At 43.1% G+C, this 27488-nt stretch overlaps 1 protein-coding gene across 2 annotated transcripts in view; it reads right to left on the bottom strand.

Moving 5' to 3' along the window:
• IGSF3 (immunoglobulin superfamily member 3) overlaps positions 1–26383 on the bottom strand; it is a 157751-nt gene extending 131368 nt beyond the window's left edge. Inside the window, exons 1-2 of one of the 2 annotated variants that reach the window (XM_084843465.1) lie at positions 26092–26383; positions 24523–25359 (exon numbers count right to left, since the gene is read on the bottom strand). In XM_084843465.1, coding sequence (XP_084699591.1) covers positions 24523–24595 — 73 coding nt within the window. In that variant the 5' untranslated portion in view covers positions 24596–25359; positions 26092–26383. Of the gene's footprint in view, positions 1–24522; positions 25360–25942 lie in introns of both variants that reach the window. The other variant, XM_084843463.1, reaches the window with a different exon arrangement.
• Positions 26384–27488: the final 1105 nt, after the last annotated feature.

Genomic DNA, 27488 nt, shown 5'->3' with positions numbered 1-27488 from the left:
CACAGAGTGCAGAATAAAACAATATAAAATATGAAAGCTTAAAACCACTACTGTATACATCATGTTTTCCTCCTGACTGCAGAGACCTAATTCACATTATCTGTTCTTCTCTTTTTGTTGTTCATCGTGCTTTGGACATGATTTTCATAGATGGCCATATTTTTTCTCTTCTGCTGATGGGACAAAACAGACTTTCTACTTTCAGGTCATAGGAGTAAAGGCTCCTCTAGCTCATCAGTGAAGACTGAAAGGATAGTATGGATCCTGAAGATAATCAACTGGGAAATCTGTTCTATGGCATTGTATGTGCAAGGTAGGACCTCAGGAGTACTTGAACGAGCTTCTAGCAGCTACTCTTTATTGCTCAAATGCTAATTTCTGAATTACCGCTATTAACATAAAGCAGAGTTTTACCTTAACTTCAGGGGCTAGTTCCAATCCCTGGCAATATTTCAAATGTATCTGTCAAGGCTAGGCTTAATGATATTCTTTTTAAAATACTGGTTGAGTATACACTTGACAGCAAGGATGCACACTGTTAATTGTTTAGGAAACAAACACAGAGAAAGGGGAAAACTATCCACAACAACAGAATGACTGTTCCAGACTAAATTCCCTGGTTAAATCAAGAACACAGAAGCTTTGATTTTCATCTATTATTTTACATATTTGGTCCCATCTGATTAGAAACCAGAGGTAAGGCTTACATAGCTAACAAGGAGAGGGGATTTTTGTTTATCTGATTTCAATGTATCCAAGTTATCAGACTCAAAAGGGATTCATTAATGAATAAAAAGGCTTGGATGATTCAAGGCAGAAAGCTTCTTCCTTGTAAATATCTATGCCCCACAGACTTTACACTAAGGAGAGGGCCTTTGCAGTGGTGGCACACCCTGGTGGTAGAATGCCCTCCGCAGAGAGGCTTGCCTGGCACCTATGCTATAGTATTTTCAGCACCAGCTAAAGACCTCTTTATTCTCCCAGGCTTTGTAGTCCTTCAGTTTGAAAAACTGCATTAGTGTGTTTTTATATCTCTGCACTGCTGCTGGCTTGTATTTTTACTTTGGTTTTATTCTGTTTTAAACTTTTTAAGGTTTTATTATGCTTTTATATTTTACGACTTTAAGTTTTGTTTAGTGAACCACCCAGAGAGCTTCAGGTATTGGATGGTATGGAAATGTAATAAATTAAAAAATACACTGATGGCATGCCTTAACACCAAGTTACCAATGCAAGTTAGAACTAACTAGATATAGGAAGCTCTAAGCCAACTTGTCATCTTGTCTATCTTGGAGAATTCCAGATGACAAAGGAACCCATCTTGCTCCTTGCCTTGAACTTCAAAATGCTTGTAGTTGCCAATACAATACCTGTCACATTAGCCAATTGTTTTCAAGTTTTATACCTTCCAAGAACATTTTCATCAATTTGACTATCAAGGACAGCTATGGGAATCTGCCACAGAAGCCCTGCACATTGTTGCAGCCCCAACCTGGTGCCTTCCAGATGTTTTGGCCTACAGCTCCCACCAACCTCAGAGAACACAACCAATGGTCAGGGATTATGGGAGTTGTAGTCCATAACATCTAGAGGACACCATGTTGGGGAAAGCTACTAGAGTATTCCAGGGTATATTCTAAGACAACTGATCCCCAAGTACATGCTCTAGAACATACGTGACATTTGCAAAGGAAGATCAATAATGGTACAAAAAAAATCTTCCAGTCAAAGTTGTCCACCATTATTGATTTTCGATTGGAGGAACCCTAATAAAGATTCCATTGGGCCACCTTCAAAATTCACTATAATATACAAAATGTGTTGAAGGACAGATAATATCACAACCCTGTTACAAATTTTCAATCTCAGGTTACAAAGGCAATCTATTAAAGTTAATATTGTTGTTTGCCAAACATGTTTTAACTGGATAATCTTCAGTGCTAAACCACTGGGAGCTACATGAACCAATCATTCCTTTCTGCCCCCTAAGCCCATTTGGAAAGTACCTGTTATTCCTAAAACACGAACAGTTTCAGATATACTTCTCAAGCAATGACTGCTTCAAAGATTCCTTTCCCGAAAGGCTTTGGGCTCACATAGTCATTAAGTAGAAACAAACCATGAGTGAAGACTTAAAAGATTTTTCTTTTTAAAAATATAGCTCAGAGCAAATTAACTCGTTTACTGTCATACTGCATTTCAGTTTTGCAATTTAAAAGATGCAGTTTAAGCTCAACTCCAACAACTTAAAACCCACAAGTGTTCTGAGTGGTTAAGAACACTGGAGAGGAAATTACCCATCAAAGCACCATCACAAGTTGAGTGATGAGAAAAAAAGACATGAGGGGGGGCACATACATATGGCTCACAAGAAGTCTAATCAAGGAGCATTATTTAACCTATCGCAATCTAAGGCTATAAGCCTCACATCTCCAGAACATTTGTCATTATCAAGTGCATAATGCAAAGTCCGTTTCTCATTAGGTTTACTAGTGGTAATTTGGAAAATTAACTATTAGTTTCAGCCCTTTCCTGAATCACCCCATTCTTAAAATCTGTAAAGGTCGAAATTTGTGACATTTTTAAAATGCCACTACTTGCCTCTGTGGCTGTTTGGGGAGATGTGTATGTGTGGGTCACCTAACTCAAAGCAGTGAGATAGGGCAGGTTAAAATCTAAAAATAAATCTAAAGGTAACATGGATGTATGTAGGTACCAGCATGCCCTCCTCTTTATGTGGGTGTTTTCTTGCAATACACAAAGATGTCTTCCTCTTTATGGCAACCATCAAGAGCTACTAGTCTACCTTTTATTATACTGCTGCATTTTATTTTGCACAGGCCTGGCAGCGTGTGCAAACCCCCTGTATCCCTCAATCCCTTGGCTTGCGCTCAACCCTACACTTAGGGAGAAAGTAAGGAGTGAATTAGGCAGTGTTCCATTTACACTTTGACCACCCTTTTCTATCCTCACAAAGAACCAGGGAAAGGGGAGGGGGGATTCAGTATGGTAGTCAGGGAGTTACTAGCCCTATTCAGGTATCCCCCACCCCCAAATTAACAACAGTGTGAGGAGGAGATCAGGGCCGTGCACAGCGGTTCCACTCCCTGCTGTCTACACATGGGGGAGGCACGTCTGTAGAGGGAATGCTTATGCTGATAGAGCAGATGTGCCACCCCTGCTATCCCCATGTTGGGGAGGCACTCCTGCTCTATGTGTGTAAGCTCTCCCTCCGATGAACACCCCTGCACAATCAGGGTTCCACACCTTGGAAGGAACCTACATACCAAGGGCAGGCTCCCCTCTGCAGAAGTGCTTCCCCAACGCATGGGGGCAGGGCCAGTGGGAGTGGCCGCCCTCTCCCCCTCACACAGTCATTAATCACGTGGATAGAACACCTGAATAGGGCTACTTATGAGATGAGTAGATTTCTTTAGAGATTCCCGAGACACCGCACAGCTGCCTGGTAGCCTGTCTTTCCGGATGGACAGTCAGTACATTTGAGGTTTTCAACCCCTATAGCTCATTTTCTGGAAACGAGAAACCTTTCCCCCTTCACATTGCCACCGTAATGGCAATATGTGGCATTGCCACATACCATGCTAACTTTCCCTTTGCTCATTAGTTCTTATCTGTGCTGCTCACATGCTACACATCAAACGAAATCCTCTTTCTCCTCTGCCCTACCAGGGCTCCTCTCCTTAACGGAAGTGGACACTGAAAATCCACTGTATACCTATTCAAGTTAACCTTTCCTTTAGGTCTGTCTAACCATAAAATGTTGGCCATGCAGACAGAATTCACTGGCACCTAACATGAACTGTCTATGCTGACTTCTGAAGACAGGAACACTCCAGAGACAAGTGCACATCTCCAGAACTAGTTTAGAGGGCCCACATAGAGGGGCATATATGCATTGGCCATATTATATACAAAACTTGTACCTGCCAGCACAAATATAAAATACAAGTCAATGTAAGCATTTGACTATACCCATTCAAGTGTAAGCCTCTAGGCAAGGTTTTCTCATGAATTCTATGTTTCACACTGTATAGCAAGCACCTTGTTCTTGTTTTTTTAGGTGCTTAAGAAATTATTTAGTATTTAGAAATCAAAACCAGCATTCTGGTTTACACTTCCCTCCAAGTTGATTTCCAAAGCTCAAATCCATTACATCAATACCATTCAGATGCTTTTAGCAACATCTCTCTATGGAATTTCTAAAGTAGCTATTATGCCTACAAGCTTGTTGCACAGTAACACATAAGCACCGCTCCCTACCTTGCTAACCCCAAGGGCCAGGAAAAGTTAGAGTCAAGTTTAGAATCAGTACCAGATTATTCTAGATCCATACATAAAACAGCTTGAGGGTGTTAACAGGAAGGCCTTCAACTATGACCATGATGCAAGAAGGGTTATCCTTTGAAAGACAATAATGATCCACAAGTTCAACCAGGGATTAAAATGAATGCTTGCCAAGGGTGCAAATCCTTCAAAATGTCTGCAAGTCCACCCACATGCTAGCAGCTCAAATCTCCAATCCTGGTAATCTAGTTGCTTATTGGAAGTTAAATATTTATGGGAAAATGCAATATATTTTAAGTTATTTAAAAGAATATTTTCAATGAGCTGCTATTCAATATTTAAAAATAAAAAGATATCTTTAATATTTAAGGAAATAAACCATGTCTTTTTGTTCATTAACCAAGTTGTGTCTATAGGCTGCATGAAAACACACTGAACTAAGTTCCATCACATAGACTGGGTTCGGACAATCATGCAGGGGGAAGAAGCCATCATGGCTTCTCCCCGCATTCCCGTGCATGAGACTGCTATTTGCATAATCCCCTGTGATGCAGCATGGGTTGGCATGCCATCCGAACCTGGTGCAGCAGTTGTGGCTTTGTACCCACCCTGCAACCCATGACATGTAGTAGAGGTTGCAGGGTGGGTGCAAAGCCACACCTGCCATGTTGCACGCCGTGTTCGGACAGCACGTGCTGCATCATGGGGGATTATACAAGTGTTGGTCACCTGCACAGCATGCACAGAAGCAGAGGGAGAAGGCACGATGGCTTCTTCCCCTGCACAATCGTCTAAACAATCTCATAGTGTCATCACCTGGCCCTACAAAGCTGACTTGAGACTCAGTTATTTTTCAAAGTAATAGTCCCCCCCCCCCCCCATGTTTGATGAAAGAGCAACCTGGCCAATTATATCCTCATTTTTGTTTTATCTAGGACAGAAATTGCAGTTGCCAAAGTAATCATGGAAGACATGAAACTGTCAAGCATGGTTCTCCTTAGTCTGTTCTTAATTATGCAATTAGCTCAATGTATGCTTTGCTGAATGTCTTGTAATGGCAAGAGTTATGAAGATTTTGTATATTAAGGAACCAAGCTGGGAAATGATGAGATCTGTGTTATCAGCTGGGAAGGCTTTATGAAACCAATCAGCTATTTATAATTTCTCTTCTTTTTTCACATCTTGATTCATTGTATTTTCATCTTCAATTTCATTTTCTTCATCCACATAGGGTAAATATGTTTGTTTCCTCTTGGTAAGGAGAGTCTTTCTCCATATGTAAGTACAAATCCTGGAATGTGTTAGATGACACTTCATGAGAATCCAAACCTTAGTTCTCACACAGCTTGTGGATGTCACCAACACTGACTGGAACACTTTGTATTTGTCTGCTTGTTCCTTTAAGTAATACTTTGTTGGATGAATACATCCATTTCTTTCAAAATGTCAACAGGGTGATCATCAAAATAATCTTCCAACTGCAGCAAAAGGTAATCCAACATTGTAATGTAAGCTTTACATTTCAAAATATCACATCAGCAATTGATTGGCTCACCAATAACCTCATTGAAAAATATCTTATAACATGTGGGCTCATCTGTTTTCTACACAAATGAAGTGGGCATCTGCAAAACACTATTTCATTTTGAATATATATCCACCCTTCATCACTTCAGAGTAGCCACAGTTTCTTAGTGACATTTTCTGCAATTATTTTCAGAGCATCCAATTCTATGGCAGCTTCTTGTAAGGCTGGCATAACAAGAGCAACAACTTGAAATATTTTCATAAAGCAGAGCTGGATTTAAAATGTATCAAAAAAAATTCAGTCCCGATGCAGCACTGATTTCATGGAATTAATTTCTGGAATTTGAAGCTGCAAGATCTGGGATCTGATCAAGGAAAACTCTTTAAAAGTTCTTATAATCTTTGTCCATTATGTTGTCAATGATAATAGTTTGTAGACACCAGTGGTACAATTAGAGCTCCAGGGAGCCGCAGCTCAGGGGACCCCCAAATGACCACCCAGAGTGTGGCAGGTGATACGGGTTGTAGCAAACAGCCCCAACATTAGCATCTGGGGGATCATGGGCACTCTGGGGCCCACCGCAACTAATGCTGCTCTATACACAATCCTTTCTTCTTCTGTTAAAAAATATTTTATGGTCAAGGGATGGGCATCCTCTTTTTATGACTTTTACTTTCAAAATATATTACCGTTTTCTATAACAAAATGGTACTTATTCCCTGGTAAGTTATATTTAGCATCAAGGTAGCAGACAGACTCCATTTTATTCCTGTAGTCATGATGACACCATGATTTAAGTGAGTTTAAAATATGAAACTGCAGATGCTCAAGAGTATTTCTTTTTTATTAGGGCTAGCAAAAGGTTTGTGTGTTTGGTTTCTTTGTTTTGCTTTAACATATAAGAAATGTAAAAGCAGTTGCAAAGCATGGAACAGGAAAGTGTGGGGGCGGGGTGGGAGAATGTTAGCTGCGTTCTTCACAACTGAAGTAGTACACATAGCTGTCTCAGAGGGGGTCCCTATAAGACCATTAAGTCCAGGCCCTGAAATGACCTTGCTGCATCACTGTTAGGCACTCGATAGTCTCAGCAAACATCAAAGTGTTCGACAGGCTGTATATCTGCTACACGATCTTGTTGTTGCAACAGGTTTCAGTCTCTTATATATCCGAGATTGTTCAGAGAACTGAAGCAAAGACAACACGGAAGTGATGCCCACTCATGAGTACAGAGATTTCTTCAAGAAAATGCTTTGCACAGTGCTGCAAAATTCCAAAGTTGTTTATAGTATGTTTGTTTGTTTGTTTGTTTGAACTAACAAAGCAATTCTGTGAACCAAGTGCAAACAGCTGTTGGACAGTCCTGCTCAACACAAGTCTTCATGACTAACTGGCATTCCTAATGCGGTAGGGAAACACTATGCATACACCTATACGTGCACAGACTCTCCTTTCAAACAATGCAAGATGCCAGAGGCAGGTGAGCAGGGCACTGACACTGGAGGAGGAGCAGATGCACAGTTCCATTGTTCATTCCATGCAGTGCATGGATGAATGGATGGATGTAGAGGACCCAAGTGAATAGCCCCTATATCTCGGCAAGATGACTATAGCTTCCATTTGACAGGAGTCTTATGTGGGATCTTCACTTAAAGAAGACTTCCTGTTCTCTCAATATCTTGAATGTGGCAACACCCAGAAGTCTTCCACCCACTCGCAGAAGTCTAAGTGCTCCCCACTCCTCCTGTCATGCCAAGCCCTGAAATAAGATGCTGCCATCTTGGATCTATGGTGCATGCTGAAGTAAATTTCTCAATTCCCACTATGCCCAGAGATCTATAGGGCAACATCCAGGACTTCCCCCTCAAAGTTCAGACACTAACCTTCCCTGTAATTTTTCCTCCAGTCCATCCTCCCACTGCATTTGAGGCACTGGTCTTTGGATTACAGCCCTGTCTGTACTCCTGATAACTGCCGCTCAATCACAAAGCTCCAGATGGCAATGCCTTATGAGTTTAGTTCACTCTGCCCGAAGTACAGCAAGGGGATTAAGGAGTACACTGAGGGACAAAGCAGACGTTCCGTAAATACGCAACATACCTGGATTTGCTTTAGCTGATAACAGAGGTGTGCATGTGCGGAGAAGTGATCCTCAACAGAAACACTACACACAGGGAGGGGATGCATATGTCTTTACTCCCCAGCACAATCAAAATTTAAATAGCTCCCCCGTTCCGTGTGGATAGAATGCAGAGGGAAAAAAACTCCCATTGACACAAAAGGGGGCCTTTCCCACTCGTATGTTCAAACTATATGCCAGGGTTTAACTACAGTCAGGGCCAGAAATATTGGAACAAAGAAAACTGTTTTGGCAGTTGGCCTCTGTACACCACCACACTGAAGTTGAAAGGAAACACACGCAGATGGGAGCCAAGTCAGGACTCCCAGCTGTAATTCAAGGGGTTTGGCAAAAGTGGGGCACTAACCATTCAGGAAGGACAGCCAGTGGCATACACACACACCCATCATTGGTGGCTCATAAGTAATGGAACAAATGGTTGACAAGCAGCTGCATAGCCAGGTGTGACCTGTTTCCTGGGTACCCCATGACCAATCAAGCAGATAAAAGGCCTGGAGGTGGTTCTGAGTGTTACATTTGTATTTGGTAGCTGTTCACTGGAACTCCCAACGTGAGATCCAAAGAGGTGTCCATGCGAGTGAAGGAGGCCATCATTAGGCCGAGGAAATAAAATAAACCCATCAGAGAGATAGCAAAAACATTGGGAGTGGCCAACACAACAGTTTGGAACAGCCTGAAAAGGAAGAAATTAATTGGCAAGCTCAGCAACAGCAAAAGGCCTGGAAGACCACAGAAGACAACTAAAATGGATGACCGCAGAATTCTGCTCAGTGTGAAGAGGAACCCTTTCACAACATCTAGCCAGGTCAAGAACACTCTTGAGGAGGTAGGCATGTCATTGTCAACATCTACAGTCAAGAGATGGCTTTATAAATGTAAATACAGAGGCTTCACAACAAGGTGCAAACCACTGGTAATGCTCAAGAACCGAAAGGCCAGGTTAGCCTTTGCCAGCAAACACCTAAACAAGCCTGCCCAGTTCTGGAATAAGATTTTTTGGACTGCTGAGACCAAGATTAACTTGTACCAGAATGATGGGCAGAGAAAAGTATGGAGAAGGAAAGGAACAGCTCATGATCCAAAGCATACCACATCATCTGTCAAACACGGTGGAGGCAGTGTTATGGCATGGGCATGTATGGCTGCCAATGGAACCGGGTCACTGGTGTTTATTGATGACCTGACTGCTGATAAAAGCAGCAGGATGAATTCTGAAGTGTATAGGGCTATACTTTCTGCTCAGATTCAGCCGAACGCCGCCAAACTGATAGGCCGCCGCTTCATATTGCAGATGGATAATGACCCCAAACATACAGCAAAAGCTACCCAAGAGTTTCTCCAGGCAAAGAAGTGGGATGTGCTTCAATGGCCAAGTGAGTCACCTGATCTCAACCCAATCAAGCATGCCTTTCACTTACTGAAGATAAGACTGAAGGCAGAAAGACCCACAAACAAGCAGCAGCTGAAGGCAGCTGCAGTAAAGGCCTGGCAAAGCATCTCGAGGGAGGAAACGCACTATTTGGTCCTGTCCATGGGTTCCAGACTTCAGGCAGTCATTGACTGCAAAGGATTTTCATCCAGGTATTAAAGGCGATCCTTAAGTTTGAAATGATGTTGGTTTGTTCCATTACTTATGAGCCACCAACGATGGGTGTGCGTGTGTGCCACTGGCTGTCCTTCCTGAATGGTTAGTGCCCCACTTTTGTCAAACCCCTTGAATTACAGCTGAAAGTCCTGACTTTGCTCCCATCTGGGTGTGTTTCCTTTCAACTTCAATGTGGTGGTGTACAGAGGCCAAATGCCAAAACAGTTATCCTTGTTCTAATATTTCTGGCCCTGACTGTATTTAGACTCTGATTGCACTGGGCAGTAAAGATATCAGCCTATCCTCTCTGCACATACCATTTCTAATAAGGATCACACACACACCCCTGTAGTTAACTAAAACAGAACCAGCTATGTAGCTTCATGCTATGTATTTACAGAATGTCCTCTTTGTCCTTAAATGTACAGCTTAATCCCCTTGCTGCACTTAAGCAAACTGAACTAAACTCATATGCCATCACCATCTGCTTGACTTGGGAACCACCATCCTTCATTTCCTAGCTCAGTCAACTTTGTCTCACCAGAAGTGATGGCAAAGTGGTAACTAATATTACCCCAAATACTTCTAGTTTTACCATTTTCCTTTCACAGATCTATTTGAAATACAGTATAAAGGTAGTCAGTTCATCTCTGTTTTTCTGGCTAAGGAAAAAAAGATTCTGCAAGAGGAGCCTCATGTAAGCGGTTATGTTGAATCGACAGATCCCAAGAGTTCTTCATATTTCCCTACTAGCACATTTTATCAAGTTTCAAAAGTGAGCTAGGTGCAGTACAGAATACAAGACCCATTTACGTAACCATTTATTCTGGATTCATTTTCTCCTTTAATTCGCTCATATGTTGTTGTTGTTCAGTCGTTCAGTCCTGTCCGACTCTTCGTGACCCCATGGACCATAGCACGCCAGACCTTCCTGTCCTGCGCTCTCTCCTGGAGCGTGCTCAAGTTCATATTCATTGCATCGGTGATGCTATCTAGCCATCTCATCCTCTGCCGTCCCCTTCTCCTTTTGCCTTCAGTCTTTCCCAGCATCAGGGTCTTTTCCAGAGAGTTTTCTCTTCGCATTAGGTGGCCAAAATATTTGAGCTTCAGCTTCACTATCTGTCCTTCCAATGAGCACTCAGGGTTGATTTCCTTTAGGATTGACTGATTTGACCTCCTTATAGTCCAGGGGACTCGTAAGCGTCTTCTCCAGCACCACAGTTCGAAAGCATCAATTCTTCGGCGCTCAGCCTTCCTTATAGTCCAGCTCTCACAGCCATACATTACTACTGGGAAAACCATAGCTTTGATTAGACGGACCTTTGTCAGCAAGGTGATGTCTCTGCTTCTTATTATGCTGTCTAGGTTTGCCATAGCTTTCCTCCCAAGGAGCAAGCGTCTTTTAATTTCATGGCTACAGTCACCGTCTGCGGTGATCTTGGAGCCCAAGAAAGTAAAATCTGCCACTGCTTCCATTTCTTCCCCTTCTATATGCCAGGAAGTGATAGGGCCAGATGCCATGATCTTCGTTTTTTTAATGTTGAGTTTCAAACCAGCTTTTCCACTCTCCTCTTTCACCCTCAACAAGAGGCTCTTGAGATCCTCTTCACTTTCTGCCATTAGGGTGGTATCGTCTGCATATCGGAGGTTGTTGATAATTCTCCCAGCAATCTTAATTCCGACCTCTGATTCATCCAACCTGGCATTTCTCGTGATGTACTCTGCAGATAAGTTAAATAAGCAGGGTGACAATATGCAGCCTTGTCGTACTCCTTTCTCAATTTTGAACCACTCGGTTGTTCCATCTCTGGTTCTTACTGTTGCTTCTTGACCCTCGTACAGGTTTCTCAGGAGACAGGTAAGGTGGTCTGGTACTCCCATCACTTTCAGAATTTGCCACAGTTTGTTGTGATCCACACAATCAAAGGCTTTACCGTAGTCAATGAAGCAGAAATAGACGTTTTTCTGGAATTCTCTTGCTTTCTCCATGATGCAGCAAATGTTGGCGATTTGATCTCTAGTTCCTCTGCCTCTTCGAAACCCAGCTTGTACTTCCGGTAGTTCTCGGTTCGCATACTGCTGAAGCCTAGCTTGTAGGATTTTGAGCATCAACTTGCTGGCATGTGAAATGAGCGCAATTGTGCGGTAGTTTGAACACTCTTTGGCGTTGCCCTTCTTTGGAATTGGAATGTAAACTGACCTTTTCCAGTCTTGCAGCCATTTTTGAGTGTGCCAAATGTGTTGGCATATTGAATGCAGCACTTTAACAGCATCATCTTTTAGGATTTTAAACAGCTCAGCTGGAATACTGTCATCTCCACTAGCTTTGTTGTTACTAATGCTTCCTAAGGCCCACTTGACTTCACTCTCGAGGATGTCTGGCTCAAGTTCAGTGACTGCACTATCATGGCTATCAGGGACATTCAGATCTTTCCTGTATAGTTCTTCTGTGTATTCTTTCCACCTCTTCTTAATCTCATCTGCTTCTGTTAGGTCCCTGCCTTCTTTGTCCTTTATCATGCCTGTCTTTGCACAAAACGTTCCCTTGAGGTCTCCAATTTTCTTGAAGAGATCTATTCCTCACCTCCACTGTATATTCATAAGGGATATGATTTAGGTCATACCTGAATGGTTTAGTGGTTTTCCCTACGTTCTTCAATTTAAGCCGAAATTTTGCAACAAGAAGCTCATGATCTGAGCCGCAGTCAGCTCCAGGTCTTGTTTTGACTGACTGTATAGAGCTTGTCCATCTTTGGCTGCAAAGGACATGGTCAATCTGATTTCGATATTGACCATCTGGTGATGTCCATGTGTAGAGTCGTCTCTTGTGCTGTTGGAAAAGAGTGTTTGCTATGATCAGCGTGTTCTCTTGGCAAAACTCTATTAGCCTTTGTCCTGCTTCATTTTGTACACCAAGGCCATGCCTGCCTGTTACCCCGGTGATTTCTTGACTTCCTACTTTAGCATTCCAATCCACTATGATGAAGAGGACATCTTTTTTTGGTGTTAGTTCTAGAAGGTGTTGTAGGTCTTCATAGAACCGATCAACCTCAGCTTCTTTGGCATCAGTGGTTGGGACATAGACTTGAATTACTGTGATGTTGAATGGTTTGCCTTGGATTCGTACTGAGATCATTCTATCGTTTTTAAGATTGTACCCCAGTACTGCTTTTCCCACCCTTTTGTTGACTATGAGTGCTACTCCATTTCTTCTAAGGGATTCTTGCCCACAGTAGTAGATATGATGGTCACCTGAATTAAATTCGCCCATGCCTGTCCATTTTAGTTCACTGATTCCCAAGATGTCAATGTTCAATCTTGCCATCTCATGTTTGACCACCTCCAGCTTACCTTGATTCATTGATCTGACATTCCAGGTTCCTAAACAATATTGTTCTTTACAGCATCGGATTTTCTTTTCACCACCAGACACATCCACAGTTGAGTGTTCTTTCGGCTTTGGCCCAGCCGCTTCACTCTTTCTGGCGCTACTTGGAAATACCCTCTGCTCTTCCCCAGTAGTATATTGGACACCTTCCGACCTGAGGGGCTCATCTTCCGGCGTCATCTCTTTTAGCCTTGTGATATGTTCCATGGGGTTTTCTTGGCAAGAATACTGGAGTGGGTTGCCATTTCCTTCTCCAGTGGACCACATTGTGTCAGAACTCTCTGCCATGACCTGTCCGTCTTGGGTGGCCCTGCACGGCATAGCTTATGGCTTCACTGAGTTACGCAAGCCCCTTCGCTACAACAAGGCAGTGATCCATGAAGGGGAATTCACTCATATACTCCATGTATAATCCAAGGTTTAATTTTGAGGTGAAAGGATTAAGGATCAGGGGCACTCTGTTCACTCATATACCATCCCAAGAAAGCACATCATGTAAACAAAGAAGAGTAGTTCTCCATTACACAGAGATGGAATATGGGGAGAAGAGAGAAAGGCAGAGTTCTGGAGTTACCTCTTTGGACCCACACGCGTATTCCCAGATTAAAAAGAGAAATAACACAAATGGAAGATCAAGAAAAAGAGACTCATTAATTTCTGCACCCTGTTGTTTGCGGCACACCAAGGTCCAGATTATGCAAGTTGATCTGTAGACTAACAGTGTGGATGATCCCAGACAGAGATCCCAGGGGTGTTTGTGGTTGAACTTCATAACTTTAGTTCATTTCCCCTACGAGGCAGTAAAAATGTGGTTATTGCCTGAGCCTTATGCTTTCTGAAATGGGACAGCTGAAAGACATGCAAGCACCGAGAAACCAAGATACTAGCTTGTCCCAGTACATGGCTATGGCAGAAACAGAAACTACCACATGCAGATAAGAACATAAGAGCCATGCTGGATTCAGACCAAGGGTCCATCTAGTCCAGCATTCTGTTCACCACCAGCTGCTGACCAGGAACCCACAAGCAGGGCATGACTGCAACAGCACCCTCCCACCCATGTTCCCCAGCAACTGGTGTACTCACTGCCTCTGCTACTGGAGGCACCACATAGCCATCAAGACTAGTAGCCATTGATAGTCTTTTCCTCCAGGAATTTGTCCAGCTCCCTTTTAAAGCCATACAAATTGGTGGCCATCACTACATTCTGTGAATTCCATAGTTTAACTATGCACTGTGTAAAGAAGTACTTCCTTTTATCTGCCCTGACTCTCCCACCAATCAGCTTCACAGGATGACCTCGGGTTCTAGTATTTTGAGAGAGGGAGAAAAATGTCTCCCTATCCACATTCTCCACACCATCCATCATTTTGTACACTTCTATCATGTCTCCCCTTACCCTTCTTTTTTCTAAGCTAAACAATCCCAGCTGTTGTAACCTTCTCTCATAGGGGAGATGCTCCAGCCCCTTGGTCATTTTAGTTGCCCTTTTCTGCACTTTTCCCAGCTTTATATCTTTTTTAGGTGTGGTGACCAGAAGTGTACACAATATTCCAAGTATGATCGCACCACATATTGGCAGTTTTATTCTCAATTCCTTTTCTAATTATGCCTAACATGGAGTTTGCCTTTTTTACAGCGGCCGCACACTGGGTTGACATTTTCATCAAGCTGTCCACCACAACCCCAAGATCTATTTATTTCTTGGTCAGTCACCACTAGCTCAGATCCTATCAGGTTATAGTTGAAGTTGGGATTTTTTGCCCCAGTATGCATTACTTTACATTGGCTTACATTGAACTGTATTTGCCATTTAGATGCCCATTCTCCCAGTTCAGAGAGATCCTTTTGGAGCTCCTAACAATCCCTTTTTGTTTTAACTACCCTAAATAATTTGGTGTCATTGGCAAACTTTGCCACTTCACTGCTCATTCCTAATTCCAGATCATTTATGAACAGGTTAAAAAGCGTTGGTCCCAATACAGATCCTTGTAGGACCCCACTATTTACTTCCCTCCATTGGGAGAATTTACCATTTATTCCTACTCTCTGCTTTCTGTTCTTTAACCAGTTACTGATCCATAAGAGGACCTGTCCTCTTATTCCATGACTGCTACGTTTGCTTGGGAGTCTTTGGTAGGTGGCTTCATCAAAAGTGTTTTGGAAGTCCAAGTAAACAATGTCTACTGGATCACACCGTCTACATGTTTATTGACACTCTCAAAGCGGTTGAGAGTTTTAGAGGTTTAACTCTAAAAGGTTAGTGAGACAGGACTTACCTTTGCAGAAGCCGTGTTGATTCTTTTTCAGCACGGCTTGTCCTTCCATATGCTTACTAATTTTATCTTTAATAATGCCTTCAACCAATTTACCCGGAACAGACATTAAGCTAGCCAGACTGTAATTTCCCAGATCCCCTCTGCATCCCTTTTTGAAAATTGGTGTTACATTGGCCACCTCCCAGTCCTCCGGTATAGAGGCTGATCTTACTGACATGTTCCATATTTTGGTTAGAAGATCAGCAATTTCATATCTGAGTTCTTCGAGAACTTTAGGATGGATACCATCTGGGCCCGGTGATTGATTTGCTTTCAATTTATCAATAAGATTGAGGACTTGATCTTTTGTCACCACTATTTGCCTCAGTTCCTTAGACCCACTTCCTGAAAACATCAGTTCAGGCATAGGTATCTGTCCTATATCTTCTGCTGTGAAGATGGATGAAAAGAATTCATTCAGCATCTCTGCAAATCTCCTTGTCCTCCCTCAGTACTCCTTTAACTCCATTGTCGTTTAATGTCCAACTGCCTCCCTAGCTGGTTTTCTGCTTCTGATATATTTAAAGAATTCTTTATTGTTGGCCTTGATATTGTTAGCAATGTGCTCTTCAAAGAGCTTTTTTGCATCTCTTATTGTCTGTTTGTACTCCTATAAGATTGAGCAATCAGAGTACCTGCAAGGAGGATTTTCACAGGCAAGGAGGAGAGTATCTTTTAACAAGTCAATCCCTTTGCGGAGGCTTTAGAACAGGAACAGCTGAACTGCTCGAGTTGTAGCATCTACTTTCCATTTGGTCTTACCAAATCATATTTGCACTAGAAGTACATATCCCTCTATTAACCCACATCTTCAGCAGCACTAGAATTAGTTCTGGTTGGCAGTATGCACATACAGCAGTCTCCAAGCCACAAAAGATCTGGGCACTGAATATCTTGAAGTGTGGACTTCAGACTATGAACCCCAGGTTTGTTTTGAAATATTATATAACTCCCCTGCCTTAGAAGTTTTAAATGTGAGACTGAACATCTGTTGGGGACTTTTTTTTTAAGATATAGGATATCCTGCCTTAGTGCACAACATCTAGACAAGATGGCCAATCACTTCTTAATGTATAGTTCAATGAAATGTTTATGTAACATCTCTTGCGAGTCTTCTTCTTTCAAAGATATTGGGAATGTATTTGTACTGTGTGATGTAGGCCTGTGTGGGATATAAACAAGATGCAAGTGGGAGTAGAAACAGAGAAGTGGTGGAAGTAGGGGGGAACAGGAGCAAGCTCTGCAGGAACAAACAGAATATGAGCATTCACTACCCACACGGTGCTCTAGCACAAAAGAACACCAATCTGCAGCAACAGACTATAAGAAAAAGGAGCAAATTATAGTATTCCATAGCCCCTTGCTCCCCTACCACCATTTCAAATCAAGGTAATTGATATATATTGCAGCCAGAGTCATGACATGGCAGTTTAGTATGGTAGTCTTGCTTACAGAATGCCTCAGACCATTCACCCTTCTTTGTAAAGATTAATATATACCCATTAAAATATATATCTATATAGAATCGGAACCCCAAAGATTTACGCAGAGAAACATGCTATGTAGAAAAGCCTATCAAATTCATGCAGCCTTTTGCATATTCCTTCTTCTTCCACACTCTAATTTATATGACCCTGTATGCAGGTAAATGTTTCTTTCTAATCTCAGGAAGGTTGAAAAAGCAATGTGTCCTTCTTCCTAACCCAAGAGAAAAGTTGTCATTAGATTTCTATTTACTTCCATTGCACTATGTACTGCAGAGAAACAGCAGTTCTCTAAGGGCACAATCCTATGCATGTTTAGACCAAAAAATAACCTACAATTTCCAACATGCCCCACCCAGCATGGCTGGCTGAAGAGATGCTGGGAGCTGTAGGAATTTTTCACCATCTAAACATACACAGGATTGCACCCTAAGAAACCCTTTCATATATGTGTGTTTTTCTCACTCAGAGGTATTATACTAAGCTCTTAAGTCAATTTTATGCCCCTCCTTAGCACACGAACAGAAGCACACACAAAGAAAGGTAAAGGCTTAACATAAAAGCACACGCGTGAACAAACCTACAAACAAGTCCACTGACACTGACGCAGCTGCAAACAGTTTGGCAACAGCTATGGAACTAAGTACTGCCTCAGCTGCGCAGATGAAGTCATAATACTGGATAAAATATCAGCTCTGAGATGGATCCAACTACTTTAACCTTCCATAGCATCTTCCGAGTTGGTAGAATGGGTGTAGGTAGGTATGGATGAGTAAGTCTATACCTGATCTGTCAGTTTTCCATGTATTTAGTCACAAGTCTGTTCTGTTTGAACCCTGCATCAGGCTGCATGTGTTTTAAACTGCACAAAAAATTATACTGATTTTCATTCAGAACTTTCACTAATGTACACATTTTTTTAGACAATTTTTGAGCCTCAAAGTGCATTGCAAAATTTGGAGAAGTGAGCTATTCAAAAGAAAACTCTGTTCCAATCCATATTAGTTTGGAAAGTGCAAATTGAAAGCTTCAAAATGTAGTCCAAACTAAATTCTCCCACATCCCTAGTTGCAGGTCTTCTTTCTAAGGATTGCTGTCAAGCCACACCTTGGCTTCTTCTCCTGATCATCCCCACTTCCCTTGCCATTCATACTTCCTGCCACTTACACAGGCTTCTTCCTCAACTCTTCATGCTATCTGACTGCTTCTCTGGTGGTTGACACATGCTATGTGTGTCTACTCAAAAGCAAACCCAAGTGAATTCAATGGGGCTTACTCCTAGGAAAGTGGGTATAAGATTGCAACCTAGGTCTCTTCCCTCTAAATCACAAGATCCACCATCCATTTTTACCTTTCTAAGATTATTTTATTCTGTTGTGAGGCTAAGTGAACTTCTGTTTGTCTGTATTCAGCCAAAGTTGGCTTGCTTGCATCCAGTGTCCACTCATGTCCAGACTTGAAAAGTTGAGATTGCAGGGCTATAATACAGTGAACAGAACTTGAGCATGTGTGATGCTTGGACTCATAATCACATTCAAATTCACTGCATATCTATTTGTGCAGTGTGGCTTCGTATACATACTAAACAGGGGTGAGTGGAGGGACAAAATGACCTCCTTTTAAAAACTCCTACTGTGCTAATGTTAAAGTTTTGGGGTTATACACTGTAAATGTGAAGTTACTAGACAGACAAAAACCTATTCCATGAAATTATGACAAACTTCCCAATGGCATTTATCTGAAAGACACTTATCCTTGCATTAATGAAGGCAGAATGTTTTGCCAGAGTAAGGTCAGAAGTGAGAGTAGATACCGTCAGCTGTGTCAGAGAGAGAAAGCATCCCTGAATTTGCCATCTCCCTTCAGCATAACCCTAATCTCAGGTTTGCCTGGGGAAATATCTACTCTGCTTTCCTACATCTGCTAACCAACAGCTAATAAAACCTCTCCAGAACACTTACCCTGCAAGTATTTAAGAGCACCAGTACAGGGTCACAAAAGGGAACAGATGCCAGTACAAATACAGAGTCAAAACACACACCCAACAGGTTACTTTAACAAGAATGTGTTTAACAGTTGAAAAGGGAAAGGCAGTCATACTATTACAATTCATGCCAAATAATTGCTTGAGGCCCTATATGCCCTTGATACAAACAGGCAGGTCAGTCATGACAAAGCAGTGGTGTCTGGGAGGTTTTATCCTTCTCCTAGAGAATGTAGATGTCTGGCGCAAGGAACAGGAGAAAGAGGTCTGCAGCCTAGAGATTGGGTAACATCAGAATTTGCATTGCACCATGGAAGGTATGTCAAAATGAGTTATGCTTCATTAGCTTATTGTTAGGCTGAGTAACCTTCTGTTTTACCCTTCCCAGGCAACTGTTTGTGTAGATACTGCAGTTCAGCCAATGGCAGTCAAAAGAAAACAGTTTCAGAAACTCTTGCTCTGGAAGCTTCCTAGTTTTGATCATTCATCAGATTTTTCAGACAGAGAACAGAATTTATTTTCTAAACTAACTTGCAACCACTACTTTTTTGCACCTTTGGTCCAAAATGTTGTTGTATAATAAAGGAAAAGACCGAAAAACACGTCTGTCATCACAGAAAACAGCAGCAATTACGACACAAGGACTGAAATATCCAGAATTAATCTGTGTGATTTGCTCTCAAACATAACCGGAAAACAAATTAACCAAGTCAGGAGTAGCAAAGAGTCTCACAGTCTACTGATCTCGATTCATGGACTTTAGTGAACAAGTCCATAGGACAGAGTTTGGTAGTGACATCAACAGCAAGCAGTATACAAATATCAAAACAAACTTTTCCAGTTTGGAATAGACAAAGTATTATCTCAAAGATTTCCATATCCCAGAAGAATGGCAAGAACTCAGTAGGGTTCAGTTCCAGAACCCAAGTTCAATGCTCTGTTTCCATCCTAGAAAATATAAAAACATATTTGAACATGTGCAATTTCTTACCACTGAGTCAATGCACCCAGTGATACGAGGATTCTGTACAAAAGCGTATGCTTTCTAGACAGTGATGGTATGGTTCAAATCTGGTTTTCTAAACTAAAGCACTGGCAAAAATGCAGGGAAAAAAATCTTGCACTGGACAGAAGCAGGAATTTCTCACTGTTTCTAAATTGTGACTTCCCACGTAGAGGCAAGTGGTCTGTTACTGCTGCTTCCAGTCTCAGGAAGTACAATTTTAGTCAAGTTCAATTCCCATGGAAGAGCCATGTATTTTTCATAGGGTAACAAGGAACATAAGCTCTCTCTCAAGAGCTTGGCACAGGTGAAATCGAACTGTAGAGTGGCTGAAGCATATGGCTGTACTACTTTAACAGCTCTGCTAACAGTGCGTAAACTGATATAAAGGAGCACCAGTGAAGACTCCCATATTCCACATAAGACCAATCTAAGTAATTCCCCGATTTATAGGATTATTATGACCAATCATTACTAGAACATGTTTAAGGCAACAGAGTCTTACAAGAACTCTGTGAAGTAACATCAGTATTTTAACTGAGGGAGGGCGAAGACTCAGCCGCAGGGCTCAAGGAAGTGTGCCTCTCTCTAAAGCAGGGGTGTTGAACCTCTTTCAGCCCAAGGCCTGAATTCCACTTTGGAGAAACTCTTGGGGGCCTCATTCCAGCGGTGGATGGGGCTGAAGGCAAAAGGGGTGGGGCCAAACATACCCACATATTTTAGCTTAAAGTTCTTACTGCGTGTAACTAAGCCTTGGAAGCTTAACAAAATACTTCAACTTTTAGAATGGGGAAAACGGTTTTGTGGAGGTTTTCCTGCACAAAGCCAAGAAACCATGAAATGATGGGGGGGGAGCTTCTGGGGAACCCTAGAGGGCCAGATTGGGACCCCCAAGAGGGCTGTAATTTGGCCGCTGGGTCTGGGGTTCTGCACCCTTGGACTGAGGGATTTCATGTAGCAGATTTAGGAAAGACTATTTTACCTGCGCACCAAACCAGACAAGACAGAGATCCATTACTGCATCTTCTGTCTCTTTAAATTTTGGCAACTAGCACCAAAACAGGGGGAGTGTAACCCTTACTGCCAGTGCTATTTTCCTGATGAAAATCCCCCCCACCCGCAGATACTATCTGCACTCTTAGGGAAAACTGAAGTGCACAGTTTGTGTATACACAAGGATTCCCAAATAGTATTTGCAAGATTTACAGAAACATGAGATCCACTAAGGACTCTCCACCATCTGATCTATTTTGGAAAGCTGCTACTAGTTCAGGTAGACACTAGATGGAGCAAAAGTCTGACTCAGTATAAGGCAACATTTGAATCCAGGTCTCTACGTTCCAAGTCCAGTAGTATTAATTGGACCACACTGGTTGTCAAGGAACAGTGAAGCAGCTATTAATACATCCTCTCTATTCAATGCTTAGCTAAAGATTGCAAAAACAAGTCAACCGTTATACTGTAAGAGAACAGGGAGAGAAGACAGACATGCCTTACATAGAAATTCACAGAATCCCGTTTGTTCACATTACAATTTTCAGTTCTTCGGTGTTTAGTCATTGGTGGGAGTCTAGCAATTATAAAAGAAACAGGAAGACTATTCATAAGCCAGCTAGGGGAAAATGAGTTCCATAACTTTCCCTAAGCCTATTATGTTTTGTTTCCTATATATTACACTCCAGATATTAGTATCAGACTCTGCATCTTTGGAGGAAGCAAGTAAATCTTCGAAGTACACACAGGCCTAGCAGTGCCTGACAGAGGCATTAGCAGTCTCATTACTGTGTGAGGATTATTTACAATACTTTACCCTATTTCGCCCCATTATATACTCAGCATGATGAAGTGCCACTTGCTTAGAGCCTTGAAACTGAAGCACTGCTGTGCAAGGAAAAAGAACTCAGCAGTACCCTCTGTACGACACCCACGTGCCAGATGAGTCTTTTCAATCCATTGCTCTGCAGGGTGTTTTTTTTCCCCCTGACTTCTCCCATGATTACGATGGAGTTCTGTTTCATCCTCCATCGCTTTCAGAATTCCCAATTTCACTTCTGCAGATTCTAATATGCTTATGACATGGTAAAGAAACATGAATTATAATGGGATCTAAAGTCACTCGCCGTATGTTCCGTGCTATATAATTAGCACCTGCAACAAGATGTGCTTTCCAAACCATTCAGTCAGAAAATTCGTGTTATAAAACAAGATAAAGCTTTTGACCTCACATTACTCTCTCCTCTCTTTCTTTAGCGAAGCAAATCAAGTTCAGCCTGCAGATCCACCACCATGAACAACTTCCAAGTAGCCTGGGGCCTCCAAACATAACAAGACCTTCAAAGTATTGTCAGGTCTATTTGTAATTTAAAACATAATTTAAAACTTAGCATGCCTAGCAAGAGTGTCTGAAGAAATAGAAATAGCCAAGAGAGAGAGAGAGAGAGAGAGAAAGAGAAACTCAAATCTAACCCACATAGATCACTAGTACATTCATTCTTTTTTGTCAAGGGGGTGGGGTGGGAATTTGACATTTGCACAGAAAAATGCTTGATACAACTACGCAGTTTGACATAAGATTCAAGAATAAGGAGTGGGGGGGGGTTGGCTTTTACTGAAGTAGATGAAGACAGACAATTAAAAGGCTGGCACCTATCCAGGACACTGGGCCAATATTTAATTATTTTTTGTTGAAAACCCGTCCTCAGACCTTTGGTTTTGGATCATCACAGAAGGCAGTACCACTGGTTACATAGAGCCCTCTACTGTTGTGCTGGGGTACTGCCATTAAGAGATGGGGAAGCATTCATACCATATTAGGAATACGTTACTCACAATAATATTGTCCTTAAGCCAAGAGGATTTAGTGCTCAATCTCGTTGTGTTTACTGAATAAGCAATTCCAGTTCATCCATGTTAGCCAAGAGAATACAATGGACACACTTGACAGATTAGGCTTTGGGCTGCAATCCTATGCACACTTGCATGGGAGAAAGTCCCAGTGAAATTGATGGGACTTATTCCCAAATAAACATGCCCAGCACTGGAATGTTAAGGGGCTTTTTTTTACACCTCCTTTTTGGTAAACAAGGTCAAAGAAGTTGTGGATCAAGCAGAGGAGTTTTCTGACATGTCTTGCTCAAAATACTATTCACCTTTAAAGCAGTATTGCAAATAAGCACAGGCTTTACTTATTCACAAAACACTTTATGAGTTCACCCAGCTGCTTGCTTCTATATGACATAAGGTGGCTTGTATGGCAGGTCTGGGAAGCTGCTCACCTCTGATGAGCAGGAAAGAGGCTAACTGCAAGGCTCTCTTATAACCAACATGACAAAAGGCACACTGGTTGCTAGGCTTGCTTTTCTCCAAGAATTCAGAAGGTTGTTTTTGTTAACTTATTCACTTCCATTTGAGGGGTGGAGGGGGGGACCCTTGGCAACAAAGCACAAACATTTTTGCTTATCTTCACCAAGTCCATCCCACCCCTCTAACCATTTGATGCCCTATTTTCCTAAACCTCCATTTTATTCAACAAGTCAAATCATATAATTGCCAGGCTAACAATATGAACCTTGCCTGAAACACATGAGATGCTTTGACTGCCTTGTATTCAGCCCCCCTTAAACATGTACAAGGACAACTGTAGCACTGTAGCATCTCTCATCCGGAAAATATCCAATATGCTTTACAGAACTGTATACCCAGTTTTGCTTCATCCACGGGTAGTCACTTCTGGGATATGAACAACAGCTGTTTAAAAACACATACAAGCAACAATGCAAATCACTTGATGGCAGGCAGCAAAGAACACTGTACCAAGGGAGCACACATCTCGTTCCCCAAGCTGGAATTTAGCCGGATTTTTACCTCTACTGCTGCAAAAACATTCCCAAAGGGTAGCCATGTTCACTATTTTTCTTTAAAAACACTAAGGTGACAATCCTATACACATTTACCTGGGACAATCTCCGCTGAACTCAACGGAGCTTACTTCTGAGTAGACATGTATAGGATTGAACTGTAGGAGTCGTGTGGCACTTTGAGGATCAATAGATTTATTGTAGCTTATGTTTTTGTGGAGTAGACCTCACAAAGCTTATGCCACCATACATCTGTTAAGTCTTTTACAGCGCTACAACATTGTTTGGTTTTCTTGCAAAATATATACATTTAAGCCAACTACAGTGACATGAGCAGGACATCATTTTTCAGCAAACTCATGTCTTTTGTTGCCCACTGCTCTGTGCTTGCCTTCAAAGCTCAAATACATCCTACACCACAAAAGCACTGCTGACTGAATTAAAGTCTGCTTGTGACATCTCAAAGCTAGATTCACAGACAGATACAATTCTTTTTTAAGGCACAAAAGACAAATGCTTGATGTTTTTCTGAATACCATAACTCAGCTTTCTGCAATCTGGTGCCTTTCATCTTAGTCCATTCGCCATGCTCGCTGGGGCTGATAGTTGTACTCCAGAACATCTGGAGGGTGTAATGTTGGGAAAGGCTGCCCTAACTCACATCCTTCTTCAGAAGGCCTCACAAAGCACCACACAAGGCATAATATAATTAAGCCAGTTAATGCTGAAAAGTTCACTGTTTTAAGTAGTTCCCTTTCTTTCCTTCCACCAATTGCATCATAGTACAATACACCAGACAGAACTGTTAAAAAAATGGAATGACTATGATAAAAGCCAGCCTTGCAATAAGAAAACACTGCTAGAAAGAAAAAAATGCTAATGGTGAGTTAAAACTTGCAAGACTAGTGTTGACAGAGATAGGCAGCATCTTACCCAGTAGCAGAAGAGATGTCAATTCCAGCAGAAGGCACCTCATCTTTGTAGAAGACGGAAGATAAAAGCGCATCACTCTCTTCCCCACTTTTTCTCTTATTCTTTTATCTTTGGCTGTCACACACCAACTAGCTTTACATTTCCAGAAAAGAATATTTTGGTAGAGTAGAAGCTCAAGGGGACAAGCGATTGGGCACAAAATGAAATGGGGGAAAAAAGAATAAGTGAAGGACAGGCTTGGTGGGAGGCGTGAAAGTGTTCTCAGATGCTAAATGATTATTCCAAACAGACATCATTGCCTTTCCAAAGCCTGACACATTGTGTTTTGCAGCATCTACTTTGATTTCTCCTACAGCACAGTTAGAGTGTACTGTCCCTTTCTTGATCAGCCCCACTGGGAAGTAGAAAGGTGCAGGAAAATCCGTTCACCTACTTGATCTCATCAAACAGAAACACCTCCGGACATAAAATAAAACACAGGTATGTGTCCAGTGCGTAACAATCTGGGCAATTCAGCGAGATCTCTCTTGAAAATCTGAAGTGTGCTAAAAGCACCCAAAGGATCAAAACCTTCACGCAGGACTCAGCTTGATAGGATTCTGTTAGTTTTCCTGGATGAAAGGTAAAGCCGGGCTCCAAATCGTTCCTGCCTTGTAGCGACTACATCTAGGGCTTGGAAGTATTTGGGGGTGGGAATGCGGGTCGTCCGTCTCTTCTGCTTGCTTTGCTACAGGGATGGGGCAAATAAGCAACCCCAGCAGGGATGCTCCTTCAGCAGCCGGTTCTGCTCAGTTTGGGTTCCTTGCTCAGGTCCTTACAATTCACGTTTGCTTCGCCCTAGAAAAGAGAGACACGGAAACGTATAAAGCAGAGGCAGGGCATTAAATTGTTGGTGCTTAACTGCACATACACCGCGCCTGCCGAGAGTAAAATGCGGGAGGCTCTTCAGGAGACGGATAGGGTAGAACTGGGGAAATTCAGCTCGACCGAGCCACGTCCCCTCCAAGAGCCCCCATCTGCTCAAGGACGAGAGACCAGCCCGCTATTGTTTCAGTCCTCCTCACACGTGAGCCGCCTCCCCACTTTTTTATTTTTCAAACTGGAGAAAAGGGGTTGAGCAAGGCGCCCTCTGCAAGAGGGGAGCTTAGCAGCAGCTGAGCCGGGGCTCGAACCAGCCGGCACTGCCGTAGACCGAAAGGGCGGCACTCAGCTGCCCGAGCTTACCCACCCACTCTTCGCCCCCCGGGCGGGTTGCTAGCAAGGCGAACCCCGGGAGAGGCTCCCCTAGCGCCCCCGGTGGGACCCTGGCAGGGAAAGCCGCGCGCGCGCCTGGAAAGCTCTCCTCGCCCGCTCACCCGCCCCAGCCACTCCCTCGTCCGGGCTCAGCGTCGCCGCTCCACGTGCCCCGGCTTCCTCTCACCTTTTGCCCCTCACGCTGGCAGCCCCGACTTTTCGCCGCTGCTGGTGCCGCCGCCGCCGCCCCTGGTGCCGCCGCCGCCGCCCCTCTTCTTCCTCCTCCTCCCTACGCCCCGCGAGCCGAGCAGAGCGCGCGGCGCTACCTCAACCTACCTGGCCGCTCTCGTGGCTGCTTCTCTCCAGCCCCTCTTCGGCGTCTCCACTCAGGCTTCATTCTCCGTTCAAAAGCTGCTGCAGGGGGTGCCAAGCGCTTCCTCCCGGCCGGGTAGCTCCGCCTTCTTCCCCCTCAGTCCCTCCTTGTCCTGCTCTTTCTCCCCTCGCTCGCTCCCTCCCTCCCTCCGCCAGCCAGCCAGCCAGCCAGCCAGCCAGCGCCTGTCTCTGTTCCTCTCTGGCTGCGTCCCTCCCCGTTCCTTTCTCCTGGCTCCTTTCCTCCACCTTTTCGTCCGAGACAGGCGGTGGCGGCCGGCGTAAAGCAGCCCCTTTTGGGGAAGGCAGCAAGCCGCGGTCTTCCCTCTACAGCGGGCGCGATGCAAAAGCGGCTTTGGGGTTGTGCCGCTGAACGTGGAGCGGGCTCATATTTCAACCCAGGCCGTTGTGATCCGTTGCTTCCAACCGGCAGCGAGGAGAAGCAAAGCTGGGCGGCAGGGAAGGCTAAGCCTCCGGTGTGAGCTTCCTTTCAATCATTAACCGTTGCCATAAAAGCAATCGCTGCATGTTTGTCAAGTTAGACCAGTGCAGGATTTGTCTGGCTACTTTTTCGTCTTTTTTTTTTTTTTGGTGCCGCTTAGTAATTGGGCACAGTAGGACAAATTTGAGGAACCAACCATGGTGATCATTTCCAAACAAAACTGTGCTGTTGGGCGAAAGGCTTGTGACGCCTGGAGTGCTTTAAAGTGTGGCACCGAAGCACGTGATGTCACAGTGCCACGACCTAAGATGGAAACTAACGAATCACGATGATAATGGGAACAAATAGTTTCCACAGGTCGGACAACAAACATAAAATGCGATCGCCACAATTACTTAACGCTGCTTAATTCTGGAGTTAGCCCTGGTGGGAGTTGCTCCAGGCTAAGTGGCTTGGTGGCTAAGCCATAGAATATAAACCCTGCCAGAAGTTTCCTCCCACTCAATAACGTTACAAAGCCAAAGGCATCAGTAGCTGTTTTGAAACACAAGCGTGAAATAAAAAAGCCAACCTGGACAACAAATGTGAGGGATACTCTTTAAACTGGAACTAAAGTAGTGGAGGAAATTCCATTTCTTGATCCCTATCTGAACAGCAGTGCTGCTTGAATGGGCTGCTTGCAGCATGCTACAAGAGTAAAGATGAGTATGCACATTACATATGCCAAACAAGTTGCAGCAGAATTCTAGCACAGGGCAGAAACCTAGTGACCTGTCTCTACCTGCAGGACAAACTATGCGAAGAAGTGAAAACGGGTGCTTCCGAGTAGTATGGATGAATAACTATGTTGTAATCCAATATACTGACTCAGCAGTTTTGTAACTAAAGACCTTTTGAATCATTTTAGTCATGATGTTATAAC

Source organism: Heloderma suspectum, chromosome 3, assembly GCF_057233095.1.
Source record: "Heloderma suspectum isolate Gila_16-S chromosome 3, 16-S_ref, whole genome shotgun sequence".
Taxonomy (NCBI): Eukaryota; Metazoa; Chordata; class Lepidosauria; order Squamata; family Helodermatidae; genus Heloderma; species Heloderma suspectum.
Note: the sequence above shows the minus strand (reverse complement) of the source record. Positions and strands in the feature narration are given on the sequence as shown.